Source organism: Peromyscus californicus, unplaced genomic scaffold, assembly GCF_007827085.1.
Source record: "Peromyscus californicus insignis strain IS unplaced genomic scaffold, ASM782708v3 Scaffold_9__1_contigs__length_137607984, whole genome shotgun sequence".
NCBI classification, from domain to species: Eukaryota; Metazoa; Chordata; class Mammalia; order Rodentia; family Cricetidae; genus Peromyscus; species Peromyscus californicus.
The window spans coordinates 6,679,232-6,701,260 of NW_026294617.1; the positions used below are offsets into that span (position 1 = coordinate 6,679,232).

At 42.4% G+C, this 22,029-nt stretch overlaps 1 protein-coding gene across 1 annotated transcript in view; it reads left to right on the forward strand.

Annotated features, from left to right (window-relative positions):
* Nucleotides 1–1,148: 1,148 nt before the first annotated feature.
* Nucleotides 1,149–22,029, forward strand: part of Spata16 (spermatogenesis associated 16) — a 236,033-nt gene continuing 215,152 nt past the window's right edge. Inside the window, exon 1 of the mRNA XM_052731771.1 lies at nucleotides 1,149–1,763. Within this exon, the coding sequence (XP_052587731.1) occupies nucleotides 1,149–1,763 (615 nt within the window). The remainder of the gene's footprint in view (nucleotides 1,764–22,029) is intronic.

Genomic DNA, 22,029 nt, shown 5'->3' on the forward strand with positions numbered 1-22,029 from the left:
TCTCATTGTATCTTATGATCATATTCAGCTGTGTTCTAGCTTTTTTCTTGTCTCTTTGTGTCTGATGTAAGTATACTCATAGCTACACTAAAAAGGAACATGGCATAGAGGAAAGACTCTAAGCAAAGAGTTAGTGAGTACCCAGTGGTTGGTTCTGGTGAAAGCAGTATGTGTCCATCGAGAAGTATCAGCCCCCCACACCGTCCTTTTGATTCTTTGTAAAAAAAAAAAAAGAAAGAAAGAAAGAAAGAAAAGAAAAAGGAAACAAAATTGTGCCCACAGAGACTGTGATTAAGTCAGAGAATCCTATGAGAGAGGAACCAACTATATTCGGTAATTTTCAGATTCTAGGGCGTATTCTATTTTACAGCAAATCTAGAAGCAGAGTTAGTATGAAACTCCTCTGGACCAGGGCACTGTTGAGTGTGTTGAGCATCAGTACGCTGGGAAAACGTTTCATATTGAAAACCACATTAATGTCATTGCTACAAACCCAGCAGCACTGTCTGTCGACTGTAGATGATTGCTGAGTCACTGGAAGTTCAAGGTCACATTCTTCTGGTCTGAAAGCCTGTTAACCAACAACTGCCTTTAAAGATGCTTCAGTGTGAAGCTTTTGTTATTAATAGAGTAAACATATAAAGAAAACACTGTAAACTCTGTGCTCACATTTCTGGAAGTTTAACAGAAGAAGTGGATTTCGTTTCTGCTCCCAAGTCCATCATGCAGGTTAGCAGTGGACTTTGAAATGAATTCTAGCCCACCTGCCTTTCTGAGAAAATTAATATAGAAATGGATTTTTTAAAACTTTTTTGTCTTCTATGGCTATGTATAAGATTTTCCTATTCAATGACTTTGGGCTTCTCATAAAAAAGGTTTATTCAGTGCTGTTCAGCTGTAAACTATTTTTCAGACAACATCTAGATGCGTTTTGGTGAGGTCTTACCTTAGTGAATTTTGTGACTGAAACATCCATTGGCCTGGGAGGACAATCAGCAGATGGTATAAATGCAGCTGTATTCTAAGTGACGAGGATCTATGGTGAATAAAACAATATGTGAAATGCAACTGACTATTAGCTAAACCACTGGGGTTTCAGAATAACGACTTTCCTCTTTGTCTCCCTGCAGGAATCTGAGGGTGAACCAATGGAGTCCTGCAAGAGCAGGAATTTGGAGACTACAGTAAAGAGAGTCTATCGTGATCTGCTTATTCCAAAGATAAATACAAGCAAGAAAATGTCCACCTTGACAAACTCACCCAACAGCCTGGAAGTGTCCCCCGAAATTAAGAAGAGCTTCGGGGAAAAACAAACAGAAATCCCAACTGAGAGAGTAAAACTCACAAAGAGCATCAAGGGAAAGCAAAGCGATGAGTCCGAGAAAGTGGCCCTGAAACGGAAGGCCGAGGGGGAAGAGAAACTGGCTGGGAAGAAGGAGGCTAAGATAATGGACCTTGACAGTCAGCTAGTCACCACCATTCCTCTGCCTCACATCCCCTTAAAGAACATACTGGAGGTGGAAATGAAGCTGGTCTATGTTGATGAAGAGGATGTGAGCTATGAATTTGCCCAGCCCTACACATTCGCTGGGCTTCAAGCAACAGGCCAAACTGCTACCATGATGCCACCTGCAAGCGCACGGGATCTCACCACCCTGCCACAGATTGACAAATGGCTTCAGGTAGCTTTAAAAGATGCCAGCTCTTGCTATAGACAGAAGAAATACGCGGTGGCAGCAGGACAGTTCAGAACAGCCCTTGAGGTATGAGATTAAAGACAGTATAGATGAACAGAGAACTATGAAATGAAAAGTTGCAATTACACTGAGTGGTTCTAATCACAATATAACGAACAGTGGTCATGGGTTAGAAATATTTATTGTCAGAATTAAGAGTTCCAAAGTTATATAAAGCAAGTAAGATGTGTCTGTAGATTACGATGCCTGTTAATATTTAACATGCTTTTTCTGCTTACAAACCCAGAAGCACATGGCAACATATGTAGAAATGTGGTTGGTTGTGTAATCTGGGTATATACCTACAAAGCCTATGGAGTGCAGTACAGTGGTAGTGTGTTAAATATATCCTTTCTAATTGCAGGTACTCCATGAATCGACCCTTTCATGGAGTCTCTGCCAGCACACCCTTAGCTTTTAGCATAGGCTGATGATTTACATGCAATATTCAGTATAAAGGATACAATTTTCCTTAACATGAGCTTTACTTAAAGTGTCCTTCCCATTCCAACAAAATTTATGACTAATTATTATGCCATCTACAAGCAGGTGAAGTTTGTCTTCTTCATAGAATGAAGAAGTTGCTAGTGGACTGAAATAAATCTAAGAATCACTGTTAAACACAGAATAAGTCATGAGCAAAAGCATGTGGTCTGATGACTCACTAAGCATTTAGAATAAGCAAACTCCGTATCTACAAGTCCCAATGACCTGGTACAATTGATGTCTGCCTATGTATTTCAGTAATTACAAAAACACACCTCGGTGAATTCTAGGTATGCCCACTGAGCATGAAGACTTCAAAAGATGGTGAAAGAAAGTGTGGTTCCTTTTGAATTTTCATCTTGAAGGGATCAGTACAGTAATAGGATATAAATGTGGCATCAAAGAAAACCTGACCCTTCATGAGGGCCAGAAGGAGGCCTGGAGTTAAATGTAAGGTGTTGAGGTACAGATTTAGAGTAAAATATTTCCACCATCACCTACATGTTAAATGACTAAATCTATAAAGAATTACTAATAGGAAAAAATGAACAATATTATCTCTTAATATTTAAAAAGGAACTGAACACACACACACACACATTTTCAAATAGATGTGAAGTGATTCACTAGCACTCAGACAATTCATCTGTTTTCATACAGCGTCATCCACACCCCAAGCAGAAGTGTGATATGCCATGTACAGCTTGGGGATGTTATTTCTACATCCTGTTATGGTAATTAGGAAGTGCTGGACACCAGGCCTGTCTGTCAGCCTCGGAAAGAACCCCCTCTACTTTGAGCTGTTCCAGCCCCCAGTTCTCTGGCCAAGGACAGCATACTCAAGGAAGACTCATCTAGACTGCTGCACATTTCTGCACAGGCCATTGCATTGTCTACTGGTGTTTGCTCCAATAGGCACATTCTTTATGGGCGAAGGTAGAAAGAAAAAATCATTTTTTCAATGGAAAAAGATATAAAAAATGAGAAATTGTGCTATAAAACTTGAAGTTAAGAGTATGTAAGAAGGCAGGAGATATCAGTATTAACTGGAAGAAAATATCTAGTTTTTCATAAAATCCAGTGTTCATAGTGCTAAAAATCAGTGTTAAGATTTAAAGACCTAAAGGTGTGTTTGTGCTGAAAACTGCATCTCTCTCCCTCCTCCCCTCCCTCTCTCCCTCCTCCCCTCCCTCTCTCCCTCCTCCCCTCCCTCTCTCCCTCCTCCCTCTTCTCTCTCACCCTGCACTCCCTTCCCCCCTCTCCCCCACTCAACTCTTCTTTCTCTCCTTTCCCCCTTCTCTCTCCCCTGGATTTTAGGAAAGCTTTGGATGCTGACACTAATTACTGGTAATTAACAAAGGTAATTATTTTGAGACCAAAACTTTAGCTTAGACATCTGGCCTAGCTTTTGTTTAATTACCTTGGGAGTTAACTTTGAAATCTTCTCTAGAATGTCTCTTAATAAACCAGAGCTTCTGGGAATAGAACAGTTTCTTGGCTTCTTTAACACCCTTCTTCTCTTGGACTTAAACTTCTCAAAGTAATACTCCCGCGGAGTTTTCAGGGGCCTCGTTGCTTGGTGTGGCTTTTAAGACGGCGGTGCACAGGCAAGGTGAAGTGACGACCATGACACCAGAGGGAAGGCTATATTAACAAATATCTGTGTGTGCATAAACTTGGGTCATATTCAACTTCAAATGACGACATCTGAAATGAGTGTCTCGTGGGGATATATTTGACTCATGGAAGTGCGTGTAGCCAAGAATGAGTACAATATGGTCGTCAAAGCACCAAATTATAACAAAATTCTCTTAAGAGGTAGCTTAGACCTTATTATGCAAAATAGCTGTTCTGGCCAAGCATTCTAGATAACCAAAAGGGGGTGGGGGAAGTATGGAGAGCACAGCTGGCAGAAGCATTCTCCACAGTGTGTGCCCAGCATCCCCCCCCCCCCCCCCCGCGCGCGCTTCTCCACTGGCCAGAATGTCCTCAATAACCACATACACTGCAGGGGAGGCTGGGAAGACAGTATTCCAGGCAGTCCTCACACTGAGACCTTCTAGGATACAGGAATCAAGGTAAAAGGAACCTCTCTCGCCATGAGTACTTACCGTGGGAAACATATTGGGAGGCATGTAACAGGCTTGCTAAGTAAGTGGAACACAATCAGTCATGGGAGCATGCAGAGGCTAGATAGCTTGTGGGTGAAGACAGGACCAGCGAGTGAAACAGAAAACCAACCACGCTCTAGCCAAAACTCCTGGAGATTTGTAAGTATTGATTGATTGGCATGATACTTTTCAGTACATCTAATAAGCCTTTTGAGCTGGTTTGAATAGGAATGCCCTCCATAGGCTCATATATTTGAATGCTTGGTCATTAGGGAGTGGTGCTACTTGACAGGGAATAGGAGATGTGGCCTTGTTGGAGGAGGTGTGGCCTTGTTGGACTTGGGGTTTCAAATGCTCAAGCCAGGCCCAGTGTCTTTCTCTTCCTGCTGCCTTTGGATCTGGATGCAGAACTCTCAGCCACCGTGTCCCAGCTCTCAGCTACCAACTCTGAGCTACCTGTGTGGCACCATGCTGCCCATCATGAGGGTAATCCACTACACCTCTGAAACTGTAAGCCAGCTCTGTTTAAATGCTTTCCTTCATAAGAATTGCCATGGTCATGGTTTCTCTTCACAGCAATAGAACACTGACTAAGGCACCTTTGTTTTTTAAAGTCACTACCTATATAAATACATTTACAATAATATTTTATGTAATAAAGTAATATGCAAAGACTCAGAAGACAGTTTAACTCCTCAAAAGTGGTCAACTTTCAGTATTTCAGAAAATGTCTGGTATTTATGTAAATGTGCTTGGAGAAGTAATTTGTCTCTACATGCATTCTTTTTACTGTGTAAACTTGAACCAATTATGCAGATAAGATTAGTCCTTCAGTTTCATTCAAATCATTCATCATTCACTCTTGTATTTGTGTTCATATCAGAAGCTAAATCATTCAATCAAAAGGTGTAAACTGATGATAAAAACACTAGTTCACATCATGTTCATTCCTAGATGTTATTTCCCTACAATTTTAGGGAGATAACTGTATGAATTCTGTCATTGGGGCCTATGAAATAGCTCAACATCTCTTGCTATAGAAGTCTGAATACCTCAGTTTGATCCCTGGAACTCATAGTGAAAGAAGAGAACCAACTCCTGAAAGATGTCCTACCATGACACACACACACACACACACACACACACACACACACGTGTGTGTGTGCACGTGTGCACACACCCAGCAATAATAAATTAAAATATAAAAAATCTACTCACTATAAAAAATCACAGAACTTCCCTGAGTAAAAGCCTAACGTTGGTTTCATGTAATCACACTTGCATATTACTAAATGGATACTACCATGCAATAATTAAAACATTCTGCCAATAAAACAGGGAAACCGAGGGGCACAGAGAAAGCTCCACACTTAGGTTTCTCCTTCCGAAGACCTGAGTGTAGCTGGCAACACCCATGTCAGTGGCTCACATCTGCCTGTGACTCCAGCTCCAGAGGATCAGACACCCTCTTCTGGATTCTGCAGACACAGACACACAGAAGGACACACACACACAAATAAAAAGATAAGATTATATATATATTTTTAGAGGCAGGGTTTCTCTCTGTAACAGTTCTGGCTGTCCTGGAACTCTCTTTATACACCAGGCTGGCCTCGAACTCACAGAGATCTACCTTCCTCTGCCTCTCATGCTGGGATTAAGGGAGTGTGCCATTACTGCCCCACTACAAAAATATTTTTAAGTCAGAAAATATTAGTCAAACATTCTAGCAACACTCTCATGGGGCATATAATTAACAATTGCCAACATTATGAATATAATAATCAGGGGATTTTTGTTACTTACATCAAAATACTCAAAAAAAAAAAATTATCACAAGCTCTAGCTCTGTGGCCTCCAACCTGATACTATGGCCTCCACCTTAATGACAGGATTTTAGTAATTCCAAAGCTTCCACCTTCTGAATTAGAACAGGTCTGTAGGTGCCCTTTCAGATTTACAGCTTCAAACAGCTCCACTTGAAAAAGTTTTCTAGAGAAAACAAGGCTTGTCCTCCTCAACTGAAGCTGTCAGTTCTGATTGGAATACACAGGAAGGGGCTCCAGGGGGCACTAATGATTGGAACACACAGGAAGGGGCTCTGGGGGCACTAATGATTGGAACACACAGGAAGGGGCTCTGGGGGCACTAATGATTGGAACACACAGGAAGGGGCTCTGGGGGCACTAATGATTGGAACACACAGGAAGGGGCTCTGGGGGCACTAATGATTGGAGCACACAGGAAGGGGCTCAGGGGGCACTAATCTTTTCTATCACTTTGCTATCACTCAGAGCTTGTTCTGTGTGTTGGGTGCTGTGTTTTATAGTCTGGGATATTTGTACTTGTTCTTCCATTTTGTTCCTCAGACAAGCCATGACACAGGGTGTTATGTTGCTGTCGCTGTCACTGCTCAAGAGAAAGTCAAGGGACAACAGGTTAAGTGACCTGCTCATGGGTCTCCTGCTAAAAAAATTGTGGAGGCTAGATCTGAACAGAGCCTGTTTTAGGAATCACCAGCTTCACCACTGTGTCTGTTTTGCTGAGTGTACATTGGTTGGAAATGGAGAATTCCAGAGGCGCATAAACCTGCGGAGTTGGAAACTACATTTAAATCCCAGCTGGCCCCTGAGCACACTGGGTCTCAAGAGCACACTGGTTTGAGTGTGACTGACTGGATCATTTACTGTAACAGCATGGGTGTTGTTGACTGTCCTCCACAGGCCCAGGAGTGGGAGGCTTGGACCCCAGGTGACCCTTCAGAAGGAAGGCAACCTTTGAGATGAGTCGTGAGAGAGGGAGGTTGGCCACTGAAGGTGTGCTTGAAGGAACTTACGGAGCCCAGGCTCTTCATTTCTCTTTGCTCTGCAGATCGTGGTGTAAATGAATTTGTTCCGCAGTTCTGTCTGCCATGACGTGTTTATCCCACTTTACCCCAAGTCCAGAAGGGGCCAACCAATCGTAAACTGAGCTTTGCAAACTGTGGGACCTAACAGCGTTTCTCCTCATAGTTTGACATCTCCAGTCATGTTACAGTGGCAGATAGCTAACACGTTTGCCTCTGATGAGCACTCTACAGTTTGTCCTCTCACAGTCTTTTATGCCCAACAACTGGCCTGTAGGAAAGACTGTCCACTGGAGCAGTTGCTTCAATGTCAGTGGTTCAGAAGTTGGGGGTTTCAAGCATCTGTAAAAAAAATTTAAGTTAATGAGGGGGTGTCTTAGTTAGGGCTTCTACTGCTGTGATCAAACACCGTGACCAAAAGCAACCAGGGAGGAAAGGGTTTATTTCAGCTTACAACTCTGAGGTGACACTCCATCACTGAGGGAAGTTGAGGCAGCAACTCAAGCCAGGAACCTGGAGGCAAAAACGGAAGCAGAAGCCTTGAAGGAGTGCTGCTTCCTGGGTTACTCCCCATGGCTTGTTCAGCCTGCTTTCTTTTATACCCAAGACCACCTCCCCAAGGGTGACCTGGCGTGGGCCCTTCCACATCAATGAACAATCAAGAAAATGCACGACAGACTTGCTTGCAGGCAGTCTTCTGGAGGCATCTCTCGACTGAGGTTTCTCCTCTCAGATGACGCTAACTTGTGTCAAGTTGACACATGCAAGCAACCAGCACAGGGAGTAGAGGTGGGAATGTGTTGGCATTGCATTTCTGTCATGCAAGAACAGTACAAACCTGCCTGTCGTCAAAGATGGAGCAGCTTAGCACCAAAAAAATAAAGACAGAAAAAAAATGGAAAGAAAATGGAAAGGTCATACTCCGAAAATGAAGGAGATTTTGAAAGTAGATTATATTGTAATTTTATAGAAGGCTCACTAAGTTGTCTGTTTTTCATTTCTCCTTGGATTAGTAAAGCATGGGTCTGAGAACCATCTTTTGGGAATCATTGTTCTAGAACACATTTCCCTTATGGTAAACGTTAGGTCTCCAAGACGATGGAGCCTGTACCAGGCCTTCTGATAAGATTACTTGCAGTGTAATGGAATTTGGTAGGAGGCAGGTCCATTTTGGAGCCCATTCAAGGGGGTTTATTTAATGAAGTAGCAAAAATATCTCATTATAGGACAGCCTCACCTATAATTGCTCTACTGAGAATAATTCTGTAGCAAGTCTCCAGGGCCTCACAATGTGGATATCCCAGAAAGCTTAATTTAAATGGAGTCTAACACAGAATAGCTTTGTGCAATAGAATCAGGTTCTGAGTACCTGGACTATTGTATTACACAGCTGTGGGTTTCTTCCTGATATCAGTATGTAGTTCTTTTTAATTGTTTTTAATTAGCATATAAAGAAATGAGATACATTATTACTTTCTCATATATATATAATTATGCTTTTTTCTTATAGCCACCCACTGTCTTCCTCATCCTTCCTATCTTCCTGCTGGACTGTCTTTTCCACTACTAGTAGAACCTTTACTTTCGTTTCTTTCATATATATGGAATATATGAATATATACATATATATTCCATTACCTCTTCTTTTTTTTTTTTTTTTTTTTTTTTTTTTTTTTTGGTTTTTCGAGACAGGGTTTCTCTGTGTAGCTTTGCGCCTTTCCTGGAACTCACTTGGTAGCCCAGGCTGGCCTCGAACTCACAGAGATCTGCCTGGCTCTGCCTCCCGAGTGCTGGGATTAAAGGCGTGCACCACCACCGCCAATACCTCTTCTTATAACCCCTCCATTTAGACCTCTTCCTCCATTTTCATAGTGCCCTTTCTAGTCTCATGTCCTGTACACACACACACACACTTAAATCTAAATTCTACACGTTTGTGGTATTTGTCTTTCTGAGTCTGGCTTATTTCACTTAACATGATGACCTCCAATCCCATCCATTTTCCTGAAAATGCCATAATTCCACATTTCCCCACAGCTAAATAAAGTCATAGATACATATATAGATATAGATATAGATAGACAGAGAGAGAGAGAGAGAGAGAGAGAGAGAGAGAGAGAGAGAGAGAGAGAGAGAATTCTTTATTCCTGACACTGTACATATCTATGCTGGTTCCTAGTCTTGGCAGGGGTAACTAGGGTAGCAAAAAGTACCAATGTGTGAGTACCTGTGTAGTATGTTTACTTAGAGTCCTTAAAGTACATACCCAAGAGAGGTACAGTTAGATTATAAAGTCTTTCCATTTGGGGCTTTTTGATAAACCTTCATACTGACTTCCATAGTCACTGGACTAGTATACATCCACACAAGACTCAATTTCCTCACAATAACGGAAGCAAAATCTTTGCTATATGTTTATCTAACTGAGTAGTAGCATCTAGAATCTATAAAGAATTCAAAAAACTAAATAACAAAGAAAAATATTAATCAATAAGTGGGCTAATGAATCAAATTGACAGCTCTCAAAGGAAGAAATTCTAATGGCCAATAAATAATTGTTAAATGTGTTCAACATGCCTAGGCTTCAGGAGAATGCAATGTCAAAGTGCCCTGGGGTCCCATCTTGCCCCAGTCAGAGAGTCTTCTGTTAAGAAAACCAAGGGAAGCAAATATTGGGGGACTTGCAAGGCAGTACATCACCTGAAACTTTTCTAGTTCAAGACATTCACATGCAAATACATCATCACAGTAACTCCTTAAATTAGCCAGTCACACTCTCTTTTAGAGGCAAAAAAAAGTGATGTTTTCAAAAGCTAAGCAACTTCCTTAAGGTGCCATACCCAGTCTGCGGCAGGGCTCTTCATGCTCCAAATTCTTTGCTCTTCCCACTAGAAGGTATAGAGATGTTGTACAGGGATATTGTTTAAAATGCAGCGCTGACATGCTAAATGACACACCAGATGCCTCACTTCAAAATAAGTTCCCAAATATTATCGATGCTGCTGCTCCAGGAGCCACTCTGGGTAGCAAATGCCCAGCCAATAGTTGGTTGTCAGGTGGCTGCCATCAGGAAGCTCTTCTGTGCACTGACCTCCACAGTTCTAGGCAGCCACAAAAGTGCAAGGCTGTGAGGAACACGATGCTGGGTTTGGCGTCAGCGTCTCTGTCTGATGTTGTCCTGTGTGATGGTGCTGACCGACATTCTTTACTCCTTAGAGTCAGTAAGGTAAAAATGACAATGGCTAACACACGAGATGCCAGCAGCTGCCTAATGGAACCAGGATAGAATCCTGTTTATGTACACATTATAACAGAACTCAGCTTCTTGAGCCCCACACAGTGCAATCCAAACAAAAAGTTTAAGCCTCAGCATTCCAGAGGGTTTGTCCAGCTGCTTGTTACCAACACTGCTAATCTATAGTCCTTTCCTTGGCTGATTAACATTTGAAATGTGTGGTCTTGGAGCACCTGCCTAGCATGCAGACATTTCTGGGTTTGGTCTTGAGAACCAGGAAACAAAAACTCCAATCTACTTTTAATTATATTTAAAATTGGCCCAAACAATAACCCAAATAATACATTGTTCTCTACTGTATTCCTTTTCTGGAAAGAGCAATCTACATCAAAGACTGTTATAAATGATTAGCTGTTTGTTACAAAAATATAAGCCTTCTTTCAAATGCTCAAAGCAGGAAGTCAGAAATAGTTCACTTTCTCTCAGTTTCCAGGTATAAACTGTTGAACTTTGTATGTTAAGATTAGACATTTCAGCTTTTGATTGTTGCTGGCTTTGTTCATCCATAACCAGTAAGTATCTTGTGATTAAAGACCCTAGAAAAAATGTTAGCAAATTTTCGTGGCAGAAAAATAACTAACATGTGCTTCTCTTGACCTCAAAAATAAAATAATAAAAGTGGATGATTTCCTTCTCTTCTTCTTTTCTGTTCACTAAGTTTGTTCCCTGACAATACTAACGTGAATATAATGCACACTGATTACCTCATCCCGACCCTCTCCTGTCTCCTCCCACCTCATCCACCTTCCCTCTACCCTACAAATTTCTGTCTCACTTTCCTGTCTGTCTTGTTTTGTAACCCACGGTATTAGCCTGTGACATCAATGTGAGCATGGGTTTGCAACTATCCATTAGAGCCGAGTGGGCTCCAAAGTGGGGACCCAACTGAAGTCAAGCAATACCCCAATCCCAGGATCTACCAATAGCCAATAGTGCTAGTTCATCAGTAAGGGGTAGGGTACTCTTTCCTCCAGCATGAGGGGTTGTCAACAAAACCACTCCTTTGCAGGTCAGTGTAAGCAACCACAGCTACTTAGAGTTCACAATTGGAGTGAAAGGATTGCTTTTCATGGCCCTGTTTTTATCTTCTAGCACACACTTTCTTCTGTCTCCTTCTTTCAAATTATTCTCTGAGCTTTAAAGGGAGTGATAAAAATGTGTTGTTTAGGGCTGGTCCCTTAACTATCACTGATTTTCAACATCTTGGACAACAATCTGTTTTCATTACTGTTCAATGCAAAGAGAGCTCTCTTTGATTAAGGCTGAGGGTAGTTTTCATCTATGGGTATAAACAGGTATTTAGAAGGCAGTTTAATGCTATGTCAATTTAGTTAAACAGCAATAGTAAGCTATCCCATAAGACTGATAACCTCCCCAGGCATGAGCTATTGAAGAGGTTTACAATGTTAGGCATGAATTCTCTCCCGCGGGAATAGGATTCGAGTGCAGTCAGAAGGTAGTTGGTTGCTCCCATAAAAGGCATGCCATTACTGCACAGGTAGGCACATCTTGTCTAATAGGTTGATTTTGTAGCTCTTAAGGTTCATAGGAAAAAATGTTTTTTCTTAAATAAGCACTAAGCAAAAATAGGTCTCTAGAAAAATTAAAATTTACTAATATAAGAAAAAAGGGGTATGTTAGCACTTATGTTTGCCATTACTACTGCCCTGAGGAATGAGAGTTCAGATGCAGGAATAGGGACCCACCACTCAGTGCCAAGACTGGATTTATATTTCTGGGTTATGCATTTTTCTGTCTTTTTTGTTGCTATTTTTCAATGTGCTATCATTTATATTTTAAAGACACTTCCTCCACCACCACCACCCCCGCCACTAAAATGTCACCTTTAGATGGATGTGCAGAAAGACTATGTACATATAGCCATATAATTTAGTTACTTCTGGTGATTGTCATCCCACCCAATGGAATCACAAAGATTAAAATGTTTAAGGTATATAAGGAAGAGTTCTTCCTGGCTTAAAGCAACAAATTATCTGAGAGGCTGAGAATTATTATCCAGAATGGGAAATGTGACAGGTCCTTGATTTGACACAATGGAAGCTTTGCCCACAGATAAACCAGGGTCTGCCACCCCTTACCCTCTGAGAGCAAGCCTCCCTCTGTTCTCCACACAAAAGCAGCTATGGACATAGCAGGTAAGGGAGGGAACTTCCTATTGGTAGTTAGTACCCATAGTTTGGGAGACAGGGCCAGGTAATGCCCTCCAGGTAGACAGCAATTATCTCAGGAGAACCAAGCTCTCTTGTTACTCCAGTGGTGGTCGAGTATGCAAGGGAGTGAGGGGAAATTTTTCAATCAATTAGTCTGTGCTATAATTTTTGTCACTTTACAAATGAGAGAAGTACCATAGCTCATAGGAAAAGGCCACCAAGTTCACGTTCTTTTTTTTTTTTTTTTTTGGTTTTTCGAGACAGGGTTTCTCTGTGTAGCTTTGCGCCTTTCCTGGAACTCACTTGGTAGTCCAGGCTGGCCTCGAACTCACAGAGATCCGCCTGGCTCTGCCTCCCGAGTGCTGGGATTAAAGGCGTGCGCCACCACCGCCCGGCTCACGTTCTTAATATAACTACAATGCCCTGGAGATCTCCTGAACATTTATGGGTGTTATAAGGGAATCTGTACAAAAATATGGAGGACCCAACAAGAGAGTAGACCTCTGCACTGATACTGTTAGCTCCATGAGTAAAGTGTTGATTGAACAACTAAAAGTTGAAAAGCCACTATCCTAGATGACCATTAATTTATTCTCCTTTAGAACACTTACAAAGGTGTAACCCATGCCAAACTTTTAAAAGAGAATTGATAAATATGTAAACATCCTAAGACTATTGTTGAAAACCCGCAGAGCCAGGAAGAGCTGTGCATACCTGCCATCCCAGGATTTTAGCAAGTTGAGGGTCAAGAGTTTGAGGACAAACTGAAATACCTGATGAAACCATGTATCAAAATAAAACCAAGAATCAATCCAGGTAATATGTCAGTCATTTTTGTATGATCATTATACATGGCATACATGTACAGAAATGCCACAGTGAGCCATTCCTGGGCAGCTTTGGGATTCCTAAAAATTCCTGTGTATAAACCCAGAAAATACTGAACTAAAAAATAAAATAAATGTAAATGGCTTGAAAAATTTACTCTTTGGAAGCCTATACTTAAAATAACCTCACATGAATTCAAAAAGAAAATTAATTTGCTTAATGATGCCTCTCCAATTAAATACCTAGAAATGGGTTGATGCTAAGCCCTGACTAATGGCAAGTTAGCATCTCTGTCTGAAATAGTAAAACACCTCATGCCTGAACACCTCACAAGAATGCTTGATTGATCCTTAAGAAGTTGAGCAAGGTCTTTCTGATGAACAGGGTCATTTCCATAGCTCACAAGGCCATTTTTGTTTGATCTGTGACAGTAAATGCAAATGTAATTCTAAAATATAGTTAACTTTGTGATTATTACAAATCAAATTCCTATCAACTCAGCTACAGAATCCTCACACAACCCTAAAACTGTAATCAAACTGATGATCCTCTCAAGGTTCACATGCACTAAAACTGATGATTCTCATGCAAATACTAGATAATGTTACCAAATTCCACTCCTGCTGTCCAATTTTATTTTCCAAGTTTATGGCAGAGCCACCAAAGCTACACAAAATGAAACACAGTGATACCCACTCTTTCTTCTCCCATATGCCCCATTCAGCTTTCCTTCACAGTGCAGCTCAGAGTTGGAACAGACTCTCTCCAGTGTTTTATTTTGTCTCGGAGATGTAGCATGGAGTGAGCTGGTAGGCTGCTCTTCTGATTGTGCCATGTAAAAGAAAGTTAGTGAAAAATTCTATTTCAATATTCAGTTATTTTTTAGCTCTCCTGTGGCCTCAATTGACATTCACTAAGACAAGGGACACTTTACTTCCACCTAGGAGATGCTTCTGTCCATATCAGAGACTAAGATTTAGTTAGGCGGGGGGCGGGGGGGGGGGGGGGGGTAATATGAAAGGAAATGGATTTCATTGCAGGATCTCTGTGTGGTTTCCTGTTTGAGTGCATTGTATGGAAACCTAGAACAGTGAACTTGAATGTCACCACCAAACATTATATCAAGAAATAAATAAATTCTGGAGCATTTGTTTTGGTCATTTGATGGTGATGACAATGATGGAATTATACCATGAAGTCAACCACAAATCATTTTTTAAAAATTGTATTATTTGACTAAGACTCTATCATGAGCTCTGCATCTACCTCATTCCTGCCCCCAAATTCATGATTGCTTCAAATATTGTTGCATGTATATGCACACATACATATACATAGATAAATGCATTATATAGTATATATAATATATAAGGCTGAATGGGGCATAGGGAAGAAGAAAAAGTGGGTATCGCTGTGTTTCATTTTGTGTAGCTTTGGTGGCCCTGCAATAAATTTGGAAAATAAAATTGGACAGCGAGAGTGGAATTCGGTAACACTCTCTAGTATTTGCATGAGAATCATCAGTTTTTAGTGCATGTGAACCTTGAGAGGATCATCAGTTTGATTACAGTTTAGGGTTGTGTGAGGATTCTGTAGCTGAGTTGATAGGAATTTAATTTGTAATGATCACAGAGCTAACTATATTTTTAAATTACATATGCATGAATATATATGCATACATGTATACATGATTTACTGAGTCCATTTAGCTGTGGTCGTATGTGCCTGAGTCCAGCTAATTACTTGGGCTTGGACAACCTGTATGGGAGCTCCCTAGAGGAGACTGATTCTCCCTCTCTCAGCCAGCGCCTACCACCAGTGGCTCCTCATCTGGTCGTGGGACCAGAATTTTCCCTGCTCACATTGGAATGTCAGCTGGTGTCATTATGGTAGTGTTGGTGAGAGTTCATGGATGTAGCTTCCCTCTCATATACAGAAGATATTGTTTTAGAGTGAGAATTCTGGGTCTGGACCGTACATTTCTCCACACCCACGGCCATGATCTTCCCTGACCTTAGGTGCAGAGGTTGTGCTGAAGATGTGTCCATTGGGTTGGGTACACACTTCTCTGCACTTCGATAAATCGTGGATCTCTGTAGTAGTCTCTGTCTATTCCAATGAGCTTCTCAGATGATGGGTGAGAGCTACTCTCACCTGTGCGTCGGAGGATAAGCAGATCAACTCCAGTTAGAAATAACATTAGTTTGGAAAATGGCACTAACAGCTTCTCCTTCCATTTCTCTAGCCATGGGTATTGGCTATGCTTACAAACTCAGTCATGATTCCCTTCCTACTAAGCAAGCTTTCAGTCCAATTAACCAGTTGCTGGTTACCCCATGATAAAAGTGCCACTGTTGCGCTGCTGCAGATGTCTTGCCAGACGAGTCATTGTTGTGGTTCCTAGGTTTATACACGTTGGTGGGACTACCAATGCACATCGTTCTTGGCAGCTTGCTAGCTCCCTACTATAAGAGCCAGTTCCCAGAAAGGAAGCTTCCACATCAGCTCCAGCTATGTTCCTCCAAGTCCTGTTGTGTCTGAAGTATCCAGTGTCTTCAGCAATGGGGTGTGATCATCAAGTTCTCAGAGACAATCAAGGGCAACAAAACAACCCATATTGTTTGGGGATCTCTTAGACTTCTCTGACTAACGGCTTGAAAGGAGATTTCCTACGCCTGGCACCAGGGTTTCTGTTAAATGTAACCAAACATGAAGTAGCCACTTTGTGACTGCTTTCTTTCACCTTGGTGTGTGGCATGTCAGTAAGAGGACGTGATACAGCAGAGGTTTGGACCTCAAGGTGTTTAGAGTCAGTCTCTGGACATGAATCTCACCATGTTACTGCAGTAGGAGTCCACGGTGTGTAGCAGGGAAGTGGCCAGTGGATGAAATGCTTGCTGCACAATCAGGAGGGCCTTTGCTCACATCCTAGCACCTACAGTCATTCTCACGGTCAGCTAGCCTGGTGTCTCAGTCAGGGTTTCCACTGCTGTGAAGAGACACCACGACCACATCAACTCTTATAAAGAAAACATCTCCTTGGGGCTAGCTTACAGTTCAGAGGTGTAGTCCATTATTGTCATGACTGGAAGCAAGGCAGCATGCAGGCCAACATGGTGCTGGAGGAGAGTCCTACATCTTGATCCGAAGGCAGCAGAAGCAACTGTGTGTCACACTAGGCATAGTTTGAGCATAGGAAACCTCAAAGTCCACCCCACAGTGACACACTTCCTCCAACAAGGCCACGCCTACTCCAACAAAGCCACACCTCCCCATAGTGCCACTCCCTGTGGTGCTCATTTTCTTTCAAATCATCACACCTGGCATTCACAGATGCTAAAATCAAAAGATTATCACAAACAAGATGGAAGATGAGGACTGACACCACAGGTTGTCCTCTGACTTCTACACACACCCACGTGCCCCATGGCACATGTACAGCAGCACTAACAAACATGATCTGACTTCCACACATGCACATGTGGCATCACTAACAGACATGAACATGAACAATCCAGTGTTCAGTGTTGTGTAAAGAGCAAAGATTTACAGACTACAACCCACAACTCCAGAGAAGCTAGCTATCAAGGAAGTCCCAAAGAGGGATGCATGGATCGCCCTGGGAAGGGAAAACAGATGGCATCTCCATGAGTAAACTGGGGGTGAAGGGTGGGCAATGGAAGGTAGGGGATAGGAGATGAGAGCATAAGGGAATAGGATGGTCGAGCTGGAACAGGGATGGAGTGGAAGAGCAATGAAAGAGATACCATGATGGAGGGGGATATCATGGGGATAGAGAAACCCAGTGCTAGAGAAGTTGCCAGGAATCCCCAAGGATGACCCCAGCTTGGACTACTAGCAATAGTGGAGAGGGTGCATGAACTGAACTGGCTTACCCCAGTGATCAGATCAGTGTACCCTAACTGTCATCACAGAGTTTTTCTCCAGTGACTGATGGAAGCAGATGCAGAAATCCACAGCCAAACACCAGGCAGAGCTCCAGAAGTCCAGTCAAAGAGAGAGAAGAGGGATTCTATGAGCAAGTGCATCAGGATCATGATGGGGAAACCTGCAGAGACGACCAAACCAAACTAGGGGGAACTCATGAGAGATGGATCAATGGCCATGGAGCCTGCATGGGACTGGACTAGGCCCTCTGCATAGCGAGACAATTGTGTAGTTTGATCTGGTTAAGGGCCCCCCTGGCAGTAGGATCAGAATCCATCCCTGGTGCATGAGCAGCTTTTTGGAGCCCGCTACATATGATGTGACACCTCGTGAAGGCTTGAGGCGGGGGGTGGGGGGGAGGGCTTGCACTTGCCTCTACTGTATGTGCCTCCCCATGGGAGGCCTTGCCTTCTTGTGGGGGAAAGTGGGGGGATTGGAAGGGGGAGGCTGGGGTGATTTTTCTCAGTGTGCCTGTAGGAACCTTAAATTTCTGTTTGTTTTTCAGATCCAGATTGATGTAGCCCAGGCTGGCCTCCATCTCACCATAAACTCCTGATTCTCCCTCCTCCACAACTCAGGTGCTCAGACAACATGCTTGCACTACCATGTCGTGCTCCTAAAGTTTTGAGATTCAGACTTGATGTTGTGAAGAAAAGGGTGGGCAGGCAGAACTGCTCTGGTGGACCAGGAGCAGGGATGTGAAGGTGGCCGACTGCAGGCTGTGGTGGACCAGGAGCAGGGATGTGAAGGTGGCCGACTGCAGGCTGTGGTGGACCAGGAGCAGGGATGTGAAGGTGGCCGACTGCAGGCTGTGGTGGACCAGGAGCAGGGATGTGAAGGTGGCCGACTGCAGCTCTGGACTGGGTAGAAAGGATGGAGAAGAGCAGTCAGGAGAGTTTCAGTGATAAAATGAGAGGGAACTGGAAAGTGAACTCACCAAGGGTGATGTGGAGAAAAGAGCAGAGTAACCACAGCCCCAGAGTCAAGCTATAGTGAACGGCAAATGGGAGGGGTCAGGGGGGCAGTACCAGGAGTCTGCACGATGGCAAGACGAGACTGTGGCCCTTGCATGGCATTCTGCCACCATGTGTATCTGAGGGAAGGACAAGGAACAAGCTGCAGTGTCCATCGAGGACACGGCAATCACACACAATCTAGATTGAATTTAAGGAAGTGGAGAGAATATTCAGCCTTTTGGTGCAGATGTATGGGCGGTCTGTTGAAGACAGGCCACATGCACAATGGCCACCATCTAGCGAGCAGTGAAGGGTGAGGGAAGCCACACAACACAACTGGAGTGGGATCAGGTGGGGTGCTGTGAAGGAGTGGGATTCTCTTTTGGACAAAAAGAAGGAGGAAGGACTCTCTCCTGCAATTTTAACTAGCTGATGGTCTATCCCAAGTAGATGTCACTGTACTCCCCTTGTGCGGAAATGGGCTTGGAAACCTCAAGAAGTCCAGTCCAAAGGGAAAGTGGCTTCCACAGGCAGCGCTGTGGATGGGTGGTGCCTCCCTTCTGTCCCTCGGCCTCTGCTTCCTTTGCCCCTGCATGGACACTGATGGGAAAGCAGTAACAGTTACTAGCGCTGCCCCAACGGTTCCAGTAATAAACTGCTCTTATAACACACCTTTAAAGTTAGTCACCAAGGTTGTTTGTGTGTTTTGACATGTTCATTTATATTTATTGGATTTTTCTCTTGTTTTGATATTTGAAATATTACTGAATAATTGTTTCTGATGACTCCAGAGAAATGTATCCACGCGTATACTAGTGAGCACAGCATTTTAATAAATGAGCTACCCTTTTCACCTAGAGTTTTCAACAAGTTACCTTAAATTGTCTGTAAGTGAGGACTCTCTGTGGGCCTTAAAATACACTGTGTGTGCATGTGCGTGCAAGTGTGTGTCAGATGGTCACGTGCTGTGTCTTGTATTACAGTTTGCTGTGGCTGATTCCTAGAGAGCTGGTTTCCAGAAAGGCAGAATAATTTGTTGGCATGGGAAGCTTTAATCAATCCAGAAATGTTTTTAAATACCAAGCAGAATGATGAAAAATTTAATAATCAATATTCCCATTCTCTGACATCTTCAGAAGGTGTGAATATCAGTAATGGGAAATTTCACACCAGTTGATTGTTTTTCATTTTAATCATTTCCTGGCCTCCAATTTTATTTTAGCAGTGCACAAAACAAAATAAAAATATATTTAAACCAATTTAAAGTAGCACATCCTTGATATCAACATCAAATTCAGAGTGAACTGACTTAGCATTTATTTACTTTGGCCAAAGGAGAGCAAAGGAAGTGTTTGAGCTGTTGTGCTCTTCACACCCAGAGCACATGTCATCTTCCACTACAGGACTCCTCGGCTGACACCCAGGCCTCTGCTCAGCAATTCTGACCTCCACGGAGAGTCCTCCCCACAGACGCCTTAAGACCGAGGCACTGTGTGAACCTTTCAGCTTTAGTGGCATCAGCACCGAGAATGCATTTGAAAGTGGGTGCTGCATGGCTATGTGCTTTTGGTCAGAGTTCTGCCATGTCGGAGAATTTGGATAGCAGTCTTCCACATAAAAATGTCAATTTGAGAAGTCACAGTGTTGTTATCAATGGCCCTTGTTAGTTTAGGCTGTCAAATAGGGAATTGAAAGAAAGAAAGAGAGAAAGACAGATAGACAGAGAAAGAGAGAGAGAGAGAGGGAGGGAGGGAGAAAGGGAGAGGAAGAGAGAGAAGGAAGGAAGGAAGGAAATGAATCCCAGATAGCCTGGATGAAGTTTGAGAGAGCTGTTGGTGCCTGTGATGTATATTTTGACCTCTAAGCACATCCTAGCATCAGGACCAAGAACAGAGGGATACTTCCCTAAATTATAGGCTCATCCATACACAATGTGACTAGTTCAAGGCCGGGGTGTGCTGTGGCACACTCCTTCTGTTTTATATATTTTAAATTATTCATTTTTTTTTGAAGAGCAGTATACTCACAAAGTTAAAGAGGGAGAAACTGCGTATCCTATCCTATAGACACCAACTTTCTTTCCAAAGAGGCAACTATTGTTAAATTTTAATTCCGCCGGGCGGTGGTGGCGCACGCCTTTAATCCCAGCACTCGGGAGGCAGAGCCAGGCGGATCTCTGTGAGTTAGAGGCCAGCCTGGGCTACCAAGTGAGTTCCAGGAAAAGGCGCAAAGCTACACAGAGAAACCCTGTCTCAAAAAACCAAAAAAAAAACAAAAAAAAAATTTTTAATTCCATAAATATAAACAATATGGCAGTACGCTAAATGATAAAGACCCTTTTATATCAGAATTCACATGTTCCTTCTTTTTATGATTGCATAGCAATTCACTATTTTAAGGACGTACATCAGCCTTGATGACCACCTATGGTGCTTGCAGTGACTTGCACATAGACGTCCAGTGCTACAGAAAACAAGCTTCAGTGTGAGCCATTGTGCGAGGATGCAGGCGTGTGCAGGTTACATTCCTTGAGTTTGAGCCCAAGAATTTACACATTTTTGTAATGTTAATAAACATGCCACATTACACCCCCATCAGCCCCATATGAGCAAGCCTGTCTTTCTTTATTCTCACCAAACCATCATGTTGCCACATTTTATCTTTCCAAAATCATAGCTTAAAAAATCTGTAAGGCAGATGTATGACTTGAACAGCTGTGCATTTGCTGGTATCGTTTTCCTCTCCTTTTTCACATGTTTCTGTCCCAGTTCTCTTATTACACTCCAGCTCCCTAGTGCCTTAGGAGGGGATTTAAGTTGGGAACAAGTTGGAAAAGTCCTTTGCAGGCAAATACATTTTGCTCTATATAATGCTCTGTAGAGTAGCTGAAAACCACTTTGGTTCCTCTTCTAATTTGTGTTCAGTTATAAGCTTGCATTAGAACCCAATTACTGTCCTTTAGCAAGAGCAGTGCTGACCGGAGCACCCACTGCTTATGCGAGGAGGTAACTGTCTGTACAATGAAGTGCCTGTCCATATTTTCAAGAAATGGGATAGCAGTTAAGCAATAACATTTTTTTTAAAACTGTCTATAAAAATTCGAACACACTTTATTATTAGTAAGGTTCAAGCAAAAAAAGCATTATTTCTCTTATATTAAGAGATTATAAAATCTACAAAGGCTGCTTTGGTGATTTGAGTATTAATATTTAAGATTAGAATGTCTTCGATGTGATGTTATTTTTAATGTGTCAAATGCAGTGTTGCCTTTTCTCCTGGAGAAACTCTTAAAGGAAAAATAGAGTGAAAGTTACTATCCAGACTGTATTCCCCTGGAATAGGGTTAGTGCTACATTTGTACTAATTGTGAGTGATTGTTCCTGATCAATTTTGTGGAAACTGTTATATCTCAATTAGTATCTTGTATAAACCATTGATTTCTCTAGAACAAAGGGCATAAAAATGTCAATCAATAATGACTCAGCCAAACATGATTTCTGTCTCAGGATTCTTTCCAAGTAATGGTAATGATTGATAGAAAGGATGGTTTTCTTCCATGATATCAGCAGACCAGTGCCAAATGTTGGCTTTGAATTGCTTCTAGTAATACTATAAGAACATGAAGTTTACAGCTGGATGACAGATAGATGGGT